The 18,120-nt window shown below is 48.1% G+C and overlaps 1 protein-coding gene across 50 annotated transcripts in view; it reads left to right on the forward strand.

Moving 5' to 3' along the window:
- Positions 1-18,120, forward strand: part of MYT1L (myelin transcription factor 1 like) — a 532,999-nt gene that overhangs the window by 463,948 nt on the left and 50,931 nt on the right. For all 50 annotated transcript variants that reach the window (XM_045369879.2, XM_065527489.1, XM_045369877.2 and 47 more), the window contains 3 exons: positions 6,089-6,151; positions 16,057-16,140; positions 17,417-17,638. In XM_045369879.2, coding sequence (XP_045225814.1) covers positions 6,089-6,151; positions 16,057-16,140; positions 17,417-17,638 — 369 coding nt within the window. The remainder of the gene's footprint in view (positions 1-6,088; positions 6,152-16,056; positions 16,141-17,416; positions 17,639-18,120) is intronic.

The following is an 18,120-nucleotide window of genomic DNA, read 5'->3' on the forward strand; positions in this document are numbered from 1 at the left end:
ATATTTAAAAAAAACTTTTTACCATGTCTCCGGTGCTTCAGAGCAATACATATTTTTAGGACCAGATCTATTTAGGCAAAAAACAAGTTTTAAAATTGAAATTTTCGTGTAAGCGGGGCAAAGCCTTATTCATGTGGCCAGAATCATTCTGATTTACAAATATGTTTTTCTCCAATAGGTAAGGCCTAATTATTTATTTTTGTTATTTTCTTTTAATTCAGAGGATAAAGAAAAAAATACATTTTTTCATATTTTGCGTTTTACTAATTAAGTCTCCATGATAGAGCTACCACAAAACAAAGGAATGAAAAAAGACACATGAATTGGCTCTCTGAGAAATTCTTAGAAGAACTCAAAGTCTCTCCATCGGACATTTACATTATTACTCCAGATATGTTGTTCCATACATTTTAGCTGCTGAGCTCAAAATCAGGGGAGCCTTTGAGGAATGACTCAATTAGATGAGGGCAGCCTCACAAATCATTAATCCAGACAGAGCTGAAACATTCTGGGAATCCTTTTAGCCTTCATTCAGAAGACTTTAAAAAATAATAATAATAAGTAGTTAACTCTATCATGATGAGAGATTCTGTGTCTCTTCCAGATAGTTCTCCCTTTAGACCGATTTGGAGATAGATCGTGGTGGACCGGCTGGGTCTCGGCCCACGGTCATGCTCCTGTAAGACACTGAGTCACGCTGGGAGGACTCCCGGGCCCTGCTGACCGGCTGGGTCTCGCCCCGCGGTCATGCTGCTGTGAAACGCTGAGTCACGCTGGGAGGACTCCCGGGCCCTGCTGACCGGCCGGGTCTCGCCCCGCGGTCATGCTGCTGTGAAACGCTGAGTCACGCTGGGAGGACTCCCAGGCCTGTGGTCTCTGAGCCTCCACATGCACTTGCTCTGCAGGCGATGGTCGGATGTTGTCCTCACTGACTCTGGGCATTCAACAAAAGCACGTGGCAGCTTGTCCCGACCCCTGGCCGATGAATGTCTGTGCTGTGGGCTCTGTTCTGGCCTCTGTCTCCGGGAGTCTCTGCCTTGTTTTCTAATAGCACTGATGTAAAGTGGGTTTAGGCAGTAGAATGTGCTGTGCTGTGAGCATTCATTTAACTCGACGTAGCCACATCCTGAAGAGCATGTCCTGCTTTCAGTGCCTTGCTGAATAGAACTGCAAGCTTTTATTTAATTTCCATTCTATTTCCTTTTGAAAGAGAGAGGATGGGATGACAGACTCCAGAGGGAGCACTTTCAAGACATTTGTATGAATGACTGGGCTACAGAACAGCTTCAGTCGGTGGACACAGCTGTTTCGTGTACACCGCCCTGCTTCAGGTTGTGGTTTTGTAAATGGGAGGAAATCAGCACAGCAGTGGGTTTATGTCCTGGGAAGGACGCATCAGAGGGCATCTGAAAAGCCAGTTGGTGGGTGTCCCAGCTGCGTGGCGTGCACCAGTGGAAAACTATATGATTTTTTATGATGATGTATTTTAATGCCTAGATATTGAGTTCTTCTTTTACGTTAGGGGACACATCTATGACCTCCATGGACGTGTGGCCAATGCTGCTTTTTACGTAGTCTCACAGAGCTTTTCTCTTTGGTGGTGGATAGTAAAGACAAGGCCAGGAGCACAAAGGGGCAAGGGGTCAAGTCCAAGGGTTTCTCTGATGCCTCAGATCTGCAAAAGCAACAGGAGCAGCTGTTTCTATCTGAGAAGGGCTCCTGCCCTAAAGTCAGAGTTCCAAATGCTTATGAGTGTCCCTGTCTTTTACTTTTTGTTTTTTTGTTGTTGCTTGGGTGTTTTTCTTTTGTTTTGTTTTGTTTAGAATTTGCCTGAATTTTGCATGTCGGCTTTAATGTAAATACTGCTTAAAATACTTTATTTATTTTATTATGATTTTTTCCATCACCATTCTTAAATGTCTATACAAGACAAATGATAGTAATATGTACAACTAAAAGTTATTTTCTCTTAATATGTACAACCAAAAGTTATTTTCTCTTAAATTCTTTTTCTTTTTTCTTTTCTCTTAAATTCTTAATCTCAGGCAAACCCATGACCAGAGATGAAGCAAGATCAGGAATATTTGTGTCTTGAAAATATCCGTGGGGCGGCTCGTGTGGGTTTCGAGATTATTTGTTCATCATTTTCTTTCTCCAGTTGTTTTTACAATAGTATCTTTGGAAGAGAAAAGAAAATATATACATATGTATATATAACCCAGCGTTTTATTTAATGCAAGTTTACACCTTAACCATCTACAGGAACTTAAAACAGCCTTGCTGCTGTTGTTGGTGGTAACTGTCAGGAGAGCAGGCGGGGCGCTGGGTGAGTGGTGCTCTTTCCATCCCCGCTCCGCTCCCAGCAGCCTGAGTGCTGCGGCGCTGAGAGCCGGAGCCTCCCTGCAAGGGAGCTGAGGCCGTTTCCATGGAAACCCAGTCAATCTCTTCTGCCATTTCCAAACCCAAGCTGTGCAGCACAGGCTGCCGTCTGATTCTATCCACGGGGGATGCCGATTGTCCCACCCGGGCTTCCTTCGTGGAAAAGGCGTGCTCCTAGATGGGCAGATGCAAATCGCATGTTTGCAAATCAATTTCACGCCACGCCCATTGTCGAGGATGCTGGAGCTGACTGGGTTTGAGAGGCGAAGATCCCTTTTGTTAGATGAACAGTCACTTCCCCATCCATCGACTTCAGAACATTGGTTTTTTTTTAATGTTGAGATTTCTTAAAGCTAGGAAATTTGCATGTAAATCTATGAGTTCTTAAAGAGCCTTAAATTCTTGCACAGTAACATAAAAATGGATACCAAGAGCGGTTAGAAGGAGGAACCGTTGAAAAGCCAGTCAGGGCTGCCTTCTGTGGTCTAGAAGCACCACCTAAAGATGGAAAAGCTGAATTACTACCCTGAAAACCGGGGCTGGTTATCTCAGGGAGACACAGCCAGTGTTTCCAGCATGTCTCTGCCCTGGGCGCTGGGGATGGGAATTGACGTTGAGGGCAGCCTGAACTGTGGCGTTCACAGGAGCCTGTGCAGGTGGGCGGAGGCGTCTCAGGAGGAGATGACGTCCGGCCCCGGAGGCCTGTGAGCCTTGTCAGGCCAAAGAGTTTCCCCACATTCATTCAGGCGACTAGCAAGTGGCATGCCTGGGATGCTCGCCCCACACACCCACCTCCAAACCCTGGAAATGAGAACAATCCTTTTAAGAGAGAAAGGCCTCTTTCCAGTGATTTTTTTTCTTCCTCAACACGGTGAAAGCTCTAAAAATAAGCTAAGTCAATCTCGTTTTGTTTGTTCTCATGATGAAAGAGGACATTTTAAAAACTTTTTTACTGAAACCTAGTTTGATTTTAAAATTAAGGGCGTAACACTCATAATCCCACTGGTGTAGACTTCAGCACCACACTTGCTATTTGCAGTTAATCTCATAACACAGATACATTTGAGCTTGCAGTCTGCACTTGAGTAATGCTTATTTAGTGGACTTTGGTGGAGCCCTCCCTATGTATCATTAATCTCTTTACATAATCACATTTAATGATGGTCCAGTAATCTCAAAAAAGCCCTAATTTAAAGACTAATTAATAAATTAAATAAAACGAAACCCACACAGTGTCCCCCCACCACCCTCAATGCTAGCGGTTGTGAGTTGTATTTATACTGAAATCTACTGTTTTCAAAGTAGTTCAGGTTCTCCCACAACCCATCCCACCCCAGAAATGCAGCAAGAGCCATCAGTTGTTTTATTCTACCCTCCCAAAATTGTATACATCCAGTGTTCTTTAGCTTTTTAAGATATAAATTGGGAGTTATTAATAAACTTTTTTAAAAGGCACGTTATCAATAACAAGAAGGACATATAAACCAAGCAATAAAAGTATTGGACAGGACATTAAGTTACCACAATCACTGGTTAAAACACCTATTTTCTTATCAAACAATGGATTATACATTCACAAATGACATTTAAACACATAAAAACTACCACAAAAACGTTTATAGGTAGTAAAAATATGATTTTCACTGAATTATTTGGCTATAATGTCTCACTTTAAATTTGAGAAGAGTCAACTTCCTTCTGCCCCAACAAAAAAGAACATCTCAAAAATGTTTAGCCATGTTAAAATGAATAAATTTTAAATAAACGTGCACTACGTACTTGAATTAGAAAGTTTAAGAATCTTTTTCTTTTCTTAAGCAAAAAGTAATGCCAAGTATATATTACTGTTTCTTGGTACATTTTTAATACAGATACATGCACCAAGATTAGCTTCTCTTGGATAGAATGATTTTTGTTGCTTTCAAATATGCCTTCCTGTGTAAGCTTATGGGTTTGGAGTTTACCTACATAAGGTGTCATTTGAAAAACCAGCTAGTTAAGTTCAGTCATTTAATTTAATTTTTAGACAATAATTACTTAGCAACTGACTGAATAGTCTTATGATCAAACTTTAAGTGTATGTAAACAGCTGTTACTTGAACAAAAATCAGGTCTAACAATTGGATTTGGAGTGTTGTTCATGATATGCAGAGACTGTTTGAAATACTTCATCACTGTTCTGCCTCAAATTCCTCGTTTAAAGACCCCAATTACCCTTAGTCTGAAGGGCGGTGATGGGAGCACACAGAAGAACCCTCCACTGCTGTTTCACTCAGTGACCCTCATTCTCCCGGGAGCAGGTCCTCAATTAGACTTTTCCTCTAATATGATATGGAAAACATCCATTTATATACCCTGAGATCTAGAGTTCTGTTCCCTTTCTTAGGACTAAAGGAGAGTACTGAAAACCATTTACACATCCAAGTGTCAAAATATGACATTCATACACTTAAAATTCGGCCAATTTCATGTATTTCCACTCTAATCCCTGCCGTTCTCCTCTGATCTTGAGAAAGCCCACCTTAAGTAAGCGCCTTGCTGTCCTGGTCTCAGCCCCAATATCCTATCCACAGTGACTTTCTGAGTGGAAAGCAAATTGAAATCTCTAGGAGCAGCAGACATGTATTAACTGTTTTTAAATTGTGATTCTTGATCTTGACAAGAATTCAGGTACTCACTGAGGCAGGAAGGGGCATGGAGTACGCTTTGATGCTTCCTACTGGGGTAATATTGCTCACTAAGTTGCTTTATCCTTGTCATTTTTGGAGAGTTACAAATGTAATAGAAATAAAGGGGAATTTTTTCTTAATTTTTACATTCATGGTGGGTGCAAATGCAACTGAAATAGCCCAAAGTGCAAGTGTGTTTGCAGTGCTATCTTATTATTCTTGAGACAGCACAGTTAAGAAGTTATACGGAGGGCAATATAATTATAAAGCTCTTTTTTAAAAAGTCTCTGATTAGAGAAATGGCAAGACCTTAATTAAGAAACAGGATGGGGTCGCCTCGGTAGAATTCAGTAGATGAGCATGTGTCCCCGTGAACTGTTCAGAGCTCTCCACTGACTGACCTGGTGGATCTGAACTGATTTATGTTCTACTCATATTGCTCAAGAGTAACAACTATTTTAAGGGCTATCAAACCTGCCTGAGTGCAGTGGTTGTCGGAAAGACGGTCGGCCTGCATTCCCATGGTCCAGATACAGGTCGCTACCCTCACTGCTCCCTGGGGCCACCCAGGCTGGCCGCAGCCCTGGTCAGTCCAGGGAAGGGGAGACTTTGTAGTGCTGGGGTCTGAGTTCAGACTAAGACCATTCTCTCAGACCTCGGGGCACGTCTGTTCATGTGTGAGCCTCGCTTCACGCGTTGGCTGGTGCAATAACAAGCCCCGTGGTTGCTGGCTCTCCTGAGCTTTAAGAATGAGGGGAGAAAAGGTGGGCTGTTAGGAGGGAAGACAGATTCTAGAATGAGCAGCCTGGGGACCAAAAGTGCAGCATCTGCTCCAGAGACTGTGGGGAGCGGAGCGGCCACGAAGCTCCCGGTGCTCTGGAAGGTGTGCGTGTGGCCACGGTGACTTCCAGCTCCACTCAGCCTCTTTCAAGTAGGAGGTGAAGCAGTAGAGTTACTTTGCTTTTTGGATAAAAAATAGTTAATTTTTCAGGGAATTTTATTCCTTTCAATTGTAACACAATTTGCGTTTTTGATTGTAGGTGCCCCACACCTGGCTGTGACGGTTCTGGACATATCACTGGCAATTATGCTTCTCATCGGAGGTATGTAGAGATGCTACTCTTCTCTCCAAAATGCTCCTTCTCACTGAAATGGTGGGAATATCACTCACTTCAGGCTCCAAGCCTTGCAAAGTTTGACACCATCGGCAAAATTAGGGATCTAGAGACTCTTAGCACCATAAAGCAGTGACGTCCTCATTGGAGCTTCTCTTAGAAAGCAAACCTTCCTTTTCCGGGGCCACTGTCTCCTCTCAGGACATTTCACGTGCAGTGCCAAGTAGCCCCACTGAGAAACATTCCTAGTCATCCAGCAGCACTTCTTTCTAAATTGGAAGAGTAAAGGAAAAAGAACAGTATCTACTGTAAGATTCCCGAGAAAAGCCATCAAGAGACACACATTCTAATATCACTGAGAGTTGGTCTCTTAAATATTAAGATTGGACCACAAAGCTGTACAGTTATTCTAAGCAGGCTTCAGTAGAGCTAAGTGCTACAGAAGCACTTAATGTTACAAAGTCTAGGCACTGTCTCTCCCAAAGAGAGGATAGTGTCCAAAATATAATATAGAGATTTGGTCATGTGAGATAACAAAAATTCTATGCTACTGGACATTCAGTAACCACTGGATGAACATGGAATTGAGGACAGGCACTATTTAGCCGAGAATGGAAAGAAATTGTGGTACTATTCGAGAAAAAGTTCACCACTTGTTAAAGACGGTACATCAGACCATTCAAGGAGGGTGGGCAGGGCAAGAGGTCCAGGGGCCATGCAATGAGCTGCTGCAGTCAGAGAGACTGGACTCAACTCGAACCCCATTGAGGACAAGTGGGGAGCAGGTTGGGGTCAGTGGATGCAAAATTCCCCACAGGAAGCATCAAGGAGAAGGGATTTCTGGCCAATGGACTTGATGGGATCATTGCTGATGGCTGGCCAGGGTGGTAGGACCTCCAAGTGCTCAGACAGGTGGTGGGGAATTGTTCTTAAACTGATTTAGAAGGATTCTTGCTCAAACTGGACCCTACAAGGACAGAGAGGGAAGTCAAGGTTGGGTGCATTCTAGTAAAGGACCCAGAGGAGCTCAACTAAAGTTTTGGTCAAGAAGAAAACCTTTGTGAAAATATTGTCCACTCGAAGGCAAATCCACTACATGCCATGAATGTTTAAGTCACGTTTAGATGTACCAACAGCCAATGCCAAGGTGAGGACAAGAATGTTTCTGAAATAAGACCGATTTAAAGTGAAGTCTCCCCATATGGGAAACAATGCTGCATCTATCAAATAAATAAACTAAGTTGTACGATATCTGCTCCCCTTCATCTCTCTAAATTTTAGATTATAAAGTAGGCAGTCCAGAAGCAGGTGAGGCCTGCTTTTAACATACTGCTTGCAAGAAAAAAGAAAGAAAGAGAGAAAAGGCAGGAAAGGCAGGAAAGGCAGGAAGGCAGGGGGAGGGGGAAGGGGAGGGGGAGAGAAGGGAAGGGAAGGGTAGGGAAGGGAAGGGAAGGGAAGGGAATGGAAAGGAAGGGAGGGAGAGAGGGAGAGAAAGGAAGCTAGGAGAGTTAAAGAGAGTGTCAGCCATGGATAATGACCCCCCCCCGCCCCCCAGGGCAAGGTTGTCTGCACAGAGTCGCTGAGTGAAACCCACTGTCTGTCCCTGAGTGACCAGATCCCGGTGGTCAGAGGAAGGGACCCTCGCCTGACTTGGTTGGCATTTTGGATTAGAAACAGCACTCACAGGATGATTGTTTTTGTCATTAAAATCTCACTGAAAGTAATTTGCTCCTGTGCTCACATCCCAGTCATTTGAGAGCTATGTTTAAACAGCACGTGTCTACGAAAAGCACAAATTGTGAATGCCACCAAGGAAAAATGAAGTCTACAACTTGGGGGAGGATTCTTCAGACTCAGTGCCAATGTCTCACGCTCTTGACCCAGATTCCTCAGCCTCTGCAGTGCTGGCATGTGGGGGCAGATGGCTGTTTGCCATGGGGGCCGTCCTCCACACCACGGGACCTGTGCGGCATCCCTGGTCCTCACCCACCAAATGCCAGGAGCATCCACCCATTCATGACAACCACAGATGCCTGCAGTCATTGCTGAGTGTCCCCTGAGGGGACGACTGCCACAGACCAGGGGCAGCAGAGGCTTATTACATTGATGCAGCTTCACCAGGCAGCACAGAAACAGCCACCACGTTTGGTAGAACAAGAGTGAGTCACGCCATCCAGCAAGACTGCCAGAATTAAATCACTGGTTTAGATTAAATAAAAATTTGTAAAATTCCAATTAAATATACAAAGACAAGAACATTCCATGCTGGTCTTTATTTCATCTTAGAAAAGCGATGTCTCGGTCCTATCACATGGCCAGAGCTTCCGGCGTGGCATAGTGTCAGCACTCGGTCCTATCCCATGGCCAGAGCTTCTGGCATGGCATAATGTCAGCGCCCCGTAAGGTGAACACTTCCTGGTCACTTCGTGTCCAAATGTCTGTTTTTCTTCTCATTTTTTTTGGTGGGGGTTGTCATCATGTAAATTTAGTCATCATGTTGTTTAAACATTTTATTCATTTTACATATATCTTAGACTGCTAAGTATTAATATAGCACAAACCCATGATTAAAATCTAATCTAAGCTCAAATTTAAGCTACCATCTATGCCTGGAATAAATAATCCCAGGGTAAGTCGATAGAGTTGGAAAGTAAGTGTGATTTGTGTTTGGAAAATCTGAGACCTAGGCAGAGGCCTCTCGGGGTTTTAGCGTATTGAAGGCGGAACACCTTGTGACATTACTTGTTCTAGTAACAGCTTCCCTGGCATAGACATCTAAACAGGGCTGAGCACGTTGCTCAGAAGAAAAGTCCCCGCTAAAGGAAGATGGAGGCCCCAGCGAAACAAGTGCAGTTCTGTGTATCTGGCTGCTGAAGACAGACAGAAGCCAACAAGGAAACTCCCCCAGGTCTGTTGGCTCTTGGTGGCCAGAAACGCAAGTAGAAGGAGCTTCTTTTCATGTTAATCTTCTATTGTCTGTTTCCCAGGAACAGGAAGATAATGTTACGTATAGGCAAACTTCACTTAGATGATGATTCCCTGGCCACCTTTTTCCCTCAATCGTGCCATAATTCAAGGTAGTTGTGTGAGTTCAAGGCATCCTCTTCCCGCACTGTGGGCTGTTGTGAGAGGGAAAGTCACCAAACAATGATCCTGAACGTGTTCAGAGCACAGATCTGCCTCGCGCATCTGTGGTGTCTGGAATTCTCCCTCCGGCTCCCAGGACAAAAGCACACACTCCAATTCTGTCTGCAGTTGCAGAGTATTCCCAGCTCCCTTCTGAGGGAAAAGTGAGGCCAAGCCCTGGCCTTATGCTGGGCCCGTTCTGGGAACCTAGGCAAGGAGCTGTCCTCCACCATCTCCAGGGATGCGCTGAGAATTAGCAATTTCATTAACTTTTGAATTTGCGGAAACTGAGGGGCCAGGAGATACAGTAGCAGAGCTGCACTCGAGCCCATGTCATCTGACTCCAAGTCCCACCTCCAGGCAGCCCCACGGGCCTAGGATGGCCCTGGAGAAAGTGTGTGTGCCTAAACCACCTGGAGAAGGCGGGGTTGTACCTGCCTCTTAGCGGTGGTGTTTTCCAGCCTCCACATAGCATCCGAAATGTCCCTAAGTCCATTTCAACAAATGTTCATTGACTATGATGTTCTATCAAACAATCCTCTATCCGCTGCTTTGCTGACTCTCTGTCCTCAGTGAACAGAGGCCCTGTTGACCATATGCCTACAAAGTCTTCCACGTCATTCACAGTCATCCACGGGCTCCTCTTTATACTCTCGTTTTCAAACTAACAGACTGTTTCTTAAGTGTGTCCTCAAAATCCTGTTTTCCAGACACCTTTGCTCTTTTCTCCGACCACCGCCCACAGGCCCTCTCCTTCACCTGTAGTCTCCGGGTCCTGCCAGACAGGCCTGCCCAGGGGTGCTCCTCATTCTCTCTGTCCAGCCATCCCACATGCCTTTTTCATAGGATCAGGCAAGCAGCAAGAGCTCCAAAGGCCCTGAAGTTGTTCCAACGCAGAAGTCAAGTCCACATTTTCCACAAATGATGATGCTCCAGGAATCCAACTCCCACTAGAGCACCCTGTGGCCTCTACAGTTCCTGAATGGCATCTAATCACGAAAGAACATTTACTGGGCACCTGCTACATACCAGAAATTACAGTGAGCATTTTACATGTATCATCTCAGCATCCTATGAGATCATTGGTGTCCTGACTGCAAATGGAGGTGCGTGGGCACGGAGATGCTCGGCTGCCCGTCTTGTCAGCGCCTGCACTCACCCGGAGCACTTCCACTCTGCTCTTTTACCATAATGCGCAAAATGGAAGCCTCCAGCATGGCAGTCAAATGGCCGGACAGTGTCTGCTCATGCCACCCCAGTGTGCTGTGGGGACTTTAAACAGGGACCCCAAAGGCCTCACCTGCTGTGAAATGAAACATCACCAGGTCCTGAAGAAGACAGTGAAGAAACAGGCTCGATGTCATGCAGAAGAGCCAGGAGCAAGTCTGCCTTGGAGGGTCTCAAGTCCTGCTGCCCAAATCCGGAGAGGCGGCTCCTCACCAGGGAGCCTCGGGAACCTTGGAAGGCGGTGCTGGTGCAACCCTGTCAGGATCTGCTCTCACACAGGTGCAAAGCTGTTTAGTCAGAGGGTCAGGAGGGTCACAGGATCCACTCTCATGCCTGCAGAGCCGTTTCACCAGAGGGTCGGTGAAGTCTGTGTTCTGCCCCGGGCTCCGGGCCAGACAGCCACTCTAGCACCACTTTGGCCTGGAGGCCACGAGGTTCACTGCCCTTGACCACATGTCTCCCGGGATCCCAAATCCTCCAGTTTCTCATAATCCTGCACTCACCTGTTGTTGGCCCTTGCTCGCTGGAGCTGTCCGTGTGCTCTGTCCGTGTGCTTACGCTGGAGCTGTCCGTGTGCTATGTCCGTGTGCTCTGTGTGCTCTGTCCGTGTGCTCTGTCCGTGTGCTTACGCTGGAGCTGTCCCTGTGCTTACGCTGGAGCTGTCCGTGTGCGTACCCCCAGCCTTTCCCTCCCCCAGAGAACACAGGGCTCTGAAGTGTTTATAGCATTTCCAACATTTACAAAGTTCCAGATAAAGATGTGGACATAGCATGAGCCCCTGTGAATTGTGGAAAACAGTTTCTGTCTAGGAAATTGTTAATCATTTAAACGTAATCCCAAATGTCAGTGTGGAATTCCAGAAACCTAGTAAATTAGTAAATACCTGTTTGAGTATGTAATCTGTCCCCGAGGCAAAGGAACAGCAATAACTAAGGCGTTCCTAGCCTCGAGGTACAGGTAGTTACGAGGAAGGACATAAAAGCTAACCAGCCTGGCGCACTCCAGCACATTCCTGCACATTTAAGGGAAACCAAGATGGGCTCCAAGAGGACGCACACTCAGGGCAGTGGCCTTGGGGCCTCCGGGCCAGGATGGCACTAGGGTGGGAATCCGACCTGAAAGATACTTTTCAAACATGTCTGTACTTATCAAAGCCTAAAGATAATGAGTAAGTCATGTCTTAATTCTGACGAGGCAGGGTGAGTCGGAGCCCAGGACAGAGGAGGCGATGCTGAGCCACGGCGTGATGGATGGGGAGGGTCTCTAGGAGGTTGAGCAGAAAAGGATATTCCAAGCAAGGGAACAGCATTAGAGAACGTCTTATGACACCAACATTAATGCACATTTGACAGTGAATAATTCAGCTTGGCAACAGTTTCAGGTCTAAGCCTATGGGAGCAGCTACAAATGGAACTTGCTTTAGGAGTCCGGTTGAATTCAGTATGAGGGGGTTAAACTTTATTTGCTGGAAAATGGATATCCACCCAAGTGCAGGCTTAGCTTTTAGCCTAGAGAGCAGGCTGCTGAGAGACGGGAGGTACCAAGAGCACACTTGGGCGGTGATGGTGACAGCCGGGAGAAGAGCTGGTGCAGGTGAGGAGAGCAGCAATGGGGCCGTGACCAGCAGGGTCAGGAGTGGGAGGGGCCCCTGGGGAAGAAGGCAGGCACTAAAGAGGGAGGACCTGGGATGCAGCAAGCACCCGGGGGACATCTTCATCTGACATATAGAAGTCCACCAGGAGGAGTGGGCCTTAGATTCTGTCTAAACACATTAACTTTGGGATTCTTATGATATATTCAGGTAAGCAAAGGAGGAAGGATGAGAGGAGAAAAACAGCTTTCAGGGTCATCAGCAGATGAGCTGTTCCAACTCATGCACGAAAAGAAAACGACACTTTCAGAAACGGAAGATGGTGGCCGGGCGCAGTGGTAGCTCACGCCTGTAATCCCAGCACTGCGGAAGTCTGAGGCAGGCAGATCGCTTGAGGCCAGTAGTTCAAGATCAGCCAACATGACAAAACCTCGTCTCTACTAAAAATACAAAAAGTATCCAGGTGTAGTAGTGCAAGTCCGTAATCCCAGCTACTCAGGAGTCCGAGGCAGGAGAATCATTTGAACCTGGGAGGCGGAGGCTTCAGTGAGCTGAGATCATGCCCCTGCACCACTCCAGCCTGGGCAACAGAGCCAGAGACTCTGTCTCAAAAAAAAAAAAAAAGAAGATGGATCCAAATCCTAAGAAAAGAGCTGTGGATGTGAGCCCTGAGCAGAACATGGAGCCGTAGCTCTGACGCCCAGGAAAGGAGTGACTGCACCCCTCCCTCCAGGGCTTGCGAAGGGCCCGCAAGTGAATCCCTATGTTTCTAAAATTTGGAAGGAGAAGATGAGGGGAGTGATGTTTTGTTAGGTTCAAATCTGGGCCCTAAAGAAGGGATCACAAGTGCAGACAAAGGTGAAAGTCAGGATGTAAAATCACAGAGCTCCTTCTCTGTGCCAAGCATTGTATGTATCATGTTATCACTTTCAGTTTTCACAGCCGATGACGCAGGTATTTCTGCCCCAAAATACAGACAAGGAAGCTGAAGCACAGACACTCGGGCTACGTCTGCACAGCCCATACATAGCATCGCGTCTTCCTTCTCTCCCTCAGCGCAACGCCTGGAAGAAGTGGCCGCTGAGATCCTTCTCACAAATAGTCATTCTGTAGAGAATCTCCACTCTGGGGTCCGTAGCAAGTACTGACTTTCCATCCTATGTTGTAAGCTGATAAGGGGAGTTTTAAATACTGAACAAGTTCTAATTCCATTGCTCCTAGAGTTCTAGTGCTTAGTGGGTGGGTAGGGAAACGTTCTCTTGTTTTCATCACGCATGAAAAGTAGCAAGAAGTAAGCAGCATAAAGGTTCCAGCCATGCATTAAGATGCTACAGTGAGAACAGGGGGCCGCTGGGGGCCCTGGACTCCTGTGGGAGTTCAGTGCTGAAGGGGAGGCTAGGTCCTGCTGTCCTAGGGATGGACAGAGGCCCTGGGCTATGGTGTGTGGAAGAGGACCTTGTGGGGCACAGGCACTGAGCTACCCATCAAGTGAGCGGGGGCAGGTAAAGACCACGCCTGTCCATGCGCAGGCTTCTCACAGGTGCCCTCGGCCAGCGCCCCAGAAGGAGACCACAGGGCTTCTTCTCACCCACAGACATGGCTTCCGATACGGGCTCCTGAGCCCCAGAGCTGGCATTCTAGGAGTCTAGAGCAGCCCCTGTGCCAAGGCCAAGCCTTCCTGGAGGCCACCGCATTGTCGGAGCCAAATCTTGTTGTTTTTGAGGATTTGTTCTGTTTGGTTTAGCTTTGCCCCCAGCCCAGGCCTCCATGGTGGCCAAGAGCTGTCCCTGGCCCTCAAGTCTGCAGGGAGTGACTCAGGGACAGGGCAGCAGGTAGGGCCTAAGGGAGCCCAGCCTGTGTGGTGGGGTCAGGGACTGGGCTTGCCCCACAGGAATCCTACATCTGGGGAGATGGGATCCTGGGTAGGACTCCATAATTCTCCCTGGGTAAGACACTTTAATTGTCCCTGGATAGGATACCGTAATTCTCCCCTTCTTTCCTCTTTTCTTCATTCATGCATTGATTCACCCGCTCCGTGCAAGGCTTTGGGCTAGGAATTGGGGAACCGCGGACAAACACTTGCATGGTTTATACTCCCAGGAATCGCCTCTCAGAGGAGCCTGTAGAGGACAGAACCGCGTGAGCCTGCCGCGGTCGCATTGTGAAGACAGCCAGGCCCAGGCCTCTTGCAGGATGCAGAGTCACACAGCTGGGAACACACCACAGATAAGGCAGGGACATCGGTCAGTCCGAAGGATGGAGGCAAGGGTTGCAGGGAGAGCCCAGCAAGGACAGCGGGGCCTGTGGGCAGGAGAGGGGCCTACATGGCTGCAGGGCCAGGCCTCGAGGAGCCAACGAGCCGTGTGGAGGAACTCGGGTCCCCCTGAGGAAGTGAAGAGCCTCGGATGATGCTAAAGGCTGGCCTGGAGGTGATCCCAGCCAGGGGGCCTGCACTAGCACTGCTGGAAGCGGAAGCTGGACAGATGGGGAGAGGCCTTGGGTGTGACATCAACAGAACCTGAGGGAAGCAAAACCCAGCAAGGACACACTCCGTCTGCTGGCCTGGGGCTTTGGGTTGGTGACGTGGACGATGAGTCTAATTTTGGGGCATCCAAGCAGCTTTGCAGCATCAGGGGTGTGCAGGGGTGGACCTGAAGTCAACCTACGCTGGCCTCAGAGCCCCAGCGACCTGCAGGCAAGTCAGGAGCCAGAGGCTGGGGCAGGGGCGGAGGAGGCCGCGGTAGGAACAGGGAAAGGTCGGGGGAAGCACAGACGGGCCCCTCTCTCCAGATTCTGCCTGTAGGAAGGCGGGGAGAAGAAGGGCCCCAGCAGGCAGCGAGCTCAACTGCCCTCGCCTCTTCCTTCCTCTTCCTGTGAAGAGCGAGACAGGGGAAGGAGCAGAGGGATTCCCCGCTGGCTCCAGGAGCTGGGGCAGCAGGGGCCTGGAGTGAAGGCGCTGTGGGGCCTGACAACCTCTTTCCTGCCCAGACCCAAACCCCGAACCCTCCCCCACCCGCCTGTGCTGAGGGGCTGCCCCCACCTGAAGAGGGAGGAGGACGGCCAAGGCCTGGGAGGCGGGATGGAGCCTGTCTTTAGGGGAGTGAGCACTTCTCTGGTAATCTGCATGTTTCCAAGAATCAGAACTGACCAGGAAAACTATCCCCGAGCTCAGGAAAGCCAGGGAGAAGAGTGGCCTCCCACCTGGACCCACCCATATGCCAGCACCAGGGCTGCCATTTCCACAGGACCCAATGGCATGGCAGGAGATTACCCAATTTCTGGTTCTTCAATTCTTTTCCAAAAATCCGACTTACTTTATATATTATTGTATGTGGTGTATATGTATATATATTTTTCTGTTCCAGCTGAAAAAATTCCCTTTACAAGCATGTCCAAAGCTTCTGTACCCGAGGCTGAAAATTAAATAAAATAAGCATGTCCAGCTCCTCCTCTCCCATCTGCAGGCACAACCCGAAGCCTGGAATAAGTCACTAGCCCGTCACTGTCTCCCAAGACACGAACCTGAGATGGAAATGCTCGGGAAGCTGCTGTGAGAGACAGAGCCCCCAAGAATGAGGCTGGGAGGCTGTTTTCCTCAGTCATGTTCACCCCTGACATGCACACGTCCATGTGCACTCGCTCACTGTCAACAAAACCTCCTCCAGCATCTTTCCTGGTGACTCCTGACTGCTTCTGCCCTCTCCCAGTGAACCAGTTTCCCTCCCGTTCACAGCATCCTAGCCCACCCCAGTCTCCCGGCTTTCTTGAAAGGGGACCGACGGTGCTAAAGCCTTGGAGAGGACACAGGGAAAGAACTCTGCTCCTGAATCTTGACTGTGTACCCAGAAGCACAGGTTTCCGGAAAGAATCGAGTCACAGCCTCATCCGTTAAGAAAGCTTGCTGGAATCAACGGTGCGGGGTGGTTTCTGAAACGTGTTTCTTATTTAGCCTTTCAGGTTGCCCGAGAGCAAAGAAAAGCGGTATCAGGATAGCACAGAGCAAAGAAGATAAGGAAGATCAAGAGCCCATCAGGTACGAGCACCAGTGGGGCTGAGAACCGTAGCAGGGCTGCCGTGTGGGGATGAGTCATTCAAGCAAAGCACATCTGCTGATTGGCTGAAAAGTTACAGGGGCTGTCCAGCAGTAAGCTGATATCCATCAATCTGAGGTTCCAGGTAACCCAAATCACCCTCAAAAACACCTTCCCTCTCTGCTTGGTGGGGAAAGCAGCTGAATTACTGGGAACAGCAGATTGGTGAACGCTCCTGAAAGTACTAAATACAACACCACAAGCGAATGCTTCACTGGTATTCTGGCTTGTAAAAATAGTTTAGTTATACCTGCCTTGCTCTAAAGCAGGGCTTGGGGCCACAGCAGACACTGGGCTCGGGGCCTGTGACGACCGACGGGCTGCCCAAGGGGGTGTTTGTCCCCATCCCACGTCAGCCACGCCTGGGCCCCAAACACCCACACAGTAAACCTCACTCCACATCTTCAGAAAAAAAATTTTAATTAAAACAGAATCAAAATAAAAGCGTACATTATTCAAATAAATTAAGATTTGTCAAAATAAATAGGTAATGCAAATTCTGGGGAACGCGAACTTTTCTGTTAATAAAAACAATGCAGGCAAACTCACCACTCAGGACACATGAGGAACGCTTAGGCTAGGCCCTGCCTCCTTCAGGCGCCTCTGCTACCCTGGCGTGTGTCTTGGTCCTGCCATTCCCAAGTTCCCAGGAACACACCTGCCCTGTGTCCATGTGCCAGCCTGACTCCAGGAGACTTCCTGAGACGTCTCTACAGCTGAGTATCTTCTCTAGCTGGAAGGGCATTTTAAGGCCTCCGGAAGACACAGCCAGACAAACGTCTTCTAGCCCTTGAGAAAAGCACGAAGCAGCCTCTTTAAAAATAATGCCACGACATCTTATTGACTTTGCATTTTTTCCACCCGAAAAGCCATGGTTCTGTCCCAAAGTGGTGCCTTTTAAATACACGCTTGTATAGCTGCAAGCGGCTGCATGGTCTTTTGTGTGCTGAGCCCATCAGTCCCCACAAGGCACATACACTTTGTTCCAGAAAATCCTTCCCTCCGCAGTGGGTCAGGCCTTCTGCGCAGGTGAACTAGTTCAGTCTTCCACTAGGTGGTGTCTTTTAGTGACTTTTCTTTCTATTTTTCTTTTCCTTTTGCCCAGCCAGGAGGGCATGGTTCTTTTCCTCCTCATGCCGGGTTATCCTGACTTTGTTACAGAGACCACCAGCCGATGGTGGCCAGGCAATAAAGTGTGTCCCCTCTGCCTGCCTGCAGGTGTCCGGTCCCCGGGTGCGATGGCCAGGGTCACATCACTGGGAAGTACGCGTCCCATCGCAGCGCCTCCGGGTGCCCCTTGGCGGCCAAGAGGCAGAAAGACGGGTACTTGAATGGCTCCCAGTTCTCCTGGAAGTCGGTCAAGACAGAAGGCATGTCCTGCCCCACACCAGGGTGCGACGGCTCAGGCCACGTTAGCGGCAGCTTCCTCACACACCGCAGGTGAGTGGCTGCGTCTGCGGGACCCTAGCTGGGATGGTGCCGCCAAGAGCCAACTGGCATGGCTGGTTACGATGGCAGCAGGTACCAGCTTCTCCCGTCACCTGTGTTTAGAAAAAAAAGGCTGAAAACTATCGTACCAACCTAACGAAATTCAAAGGTTTGGGGACAGCGTTGAAACACCTTAAACTTACATTAGGGAGCACACAGCCTCCTTCAGCCCCATCTATAGATGACCACAGCAGTTTTCCATGTTTAAAATTAGAATCCACAGTAAGATATAGATTTTCATTTTAGACATGCACATGAATATCTTAAGATTTAGTTACTTATTTCACCTGAGATTCACAGGCAGGCCTCACTGGGGGAAAGAGGATGGCGTTTGGCACGGTGGCTCCTGGTGAATGCCTGCGCCAAAGATGCATGAGAAAATTCCCAAAAGAGCCAATCAACCTCATTCATTTTTATTTGCTTCATTTAAAAAG

Source organism: Macaca fascicularis, chromosome 13, assembly GCF_037993035.2.
Source record: "Macaca fascicularis isolate 582-1 chromosome 13, T2T-MFA8v1.1".
Taxonomy (NCBI): Eukaryota; Metazoa; Chordata; class Mammalia; order Primates; family Cercopithecidae; genus Macaca; species Macaca fascicularis.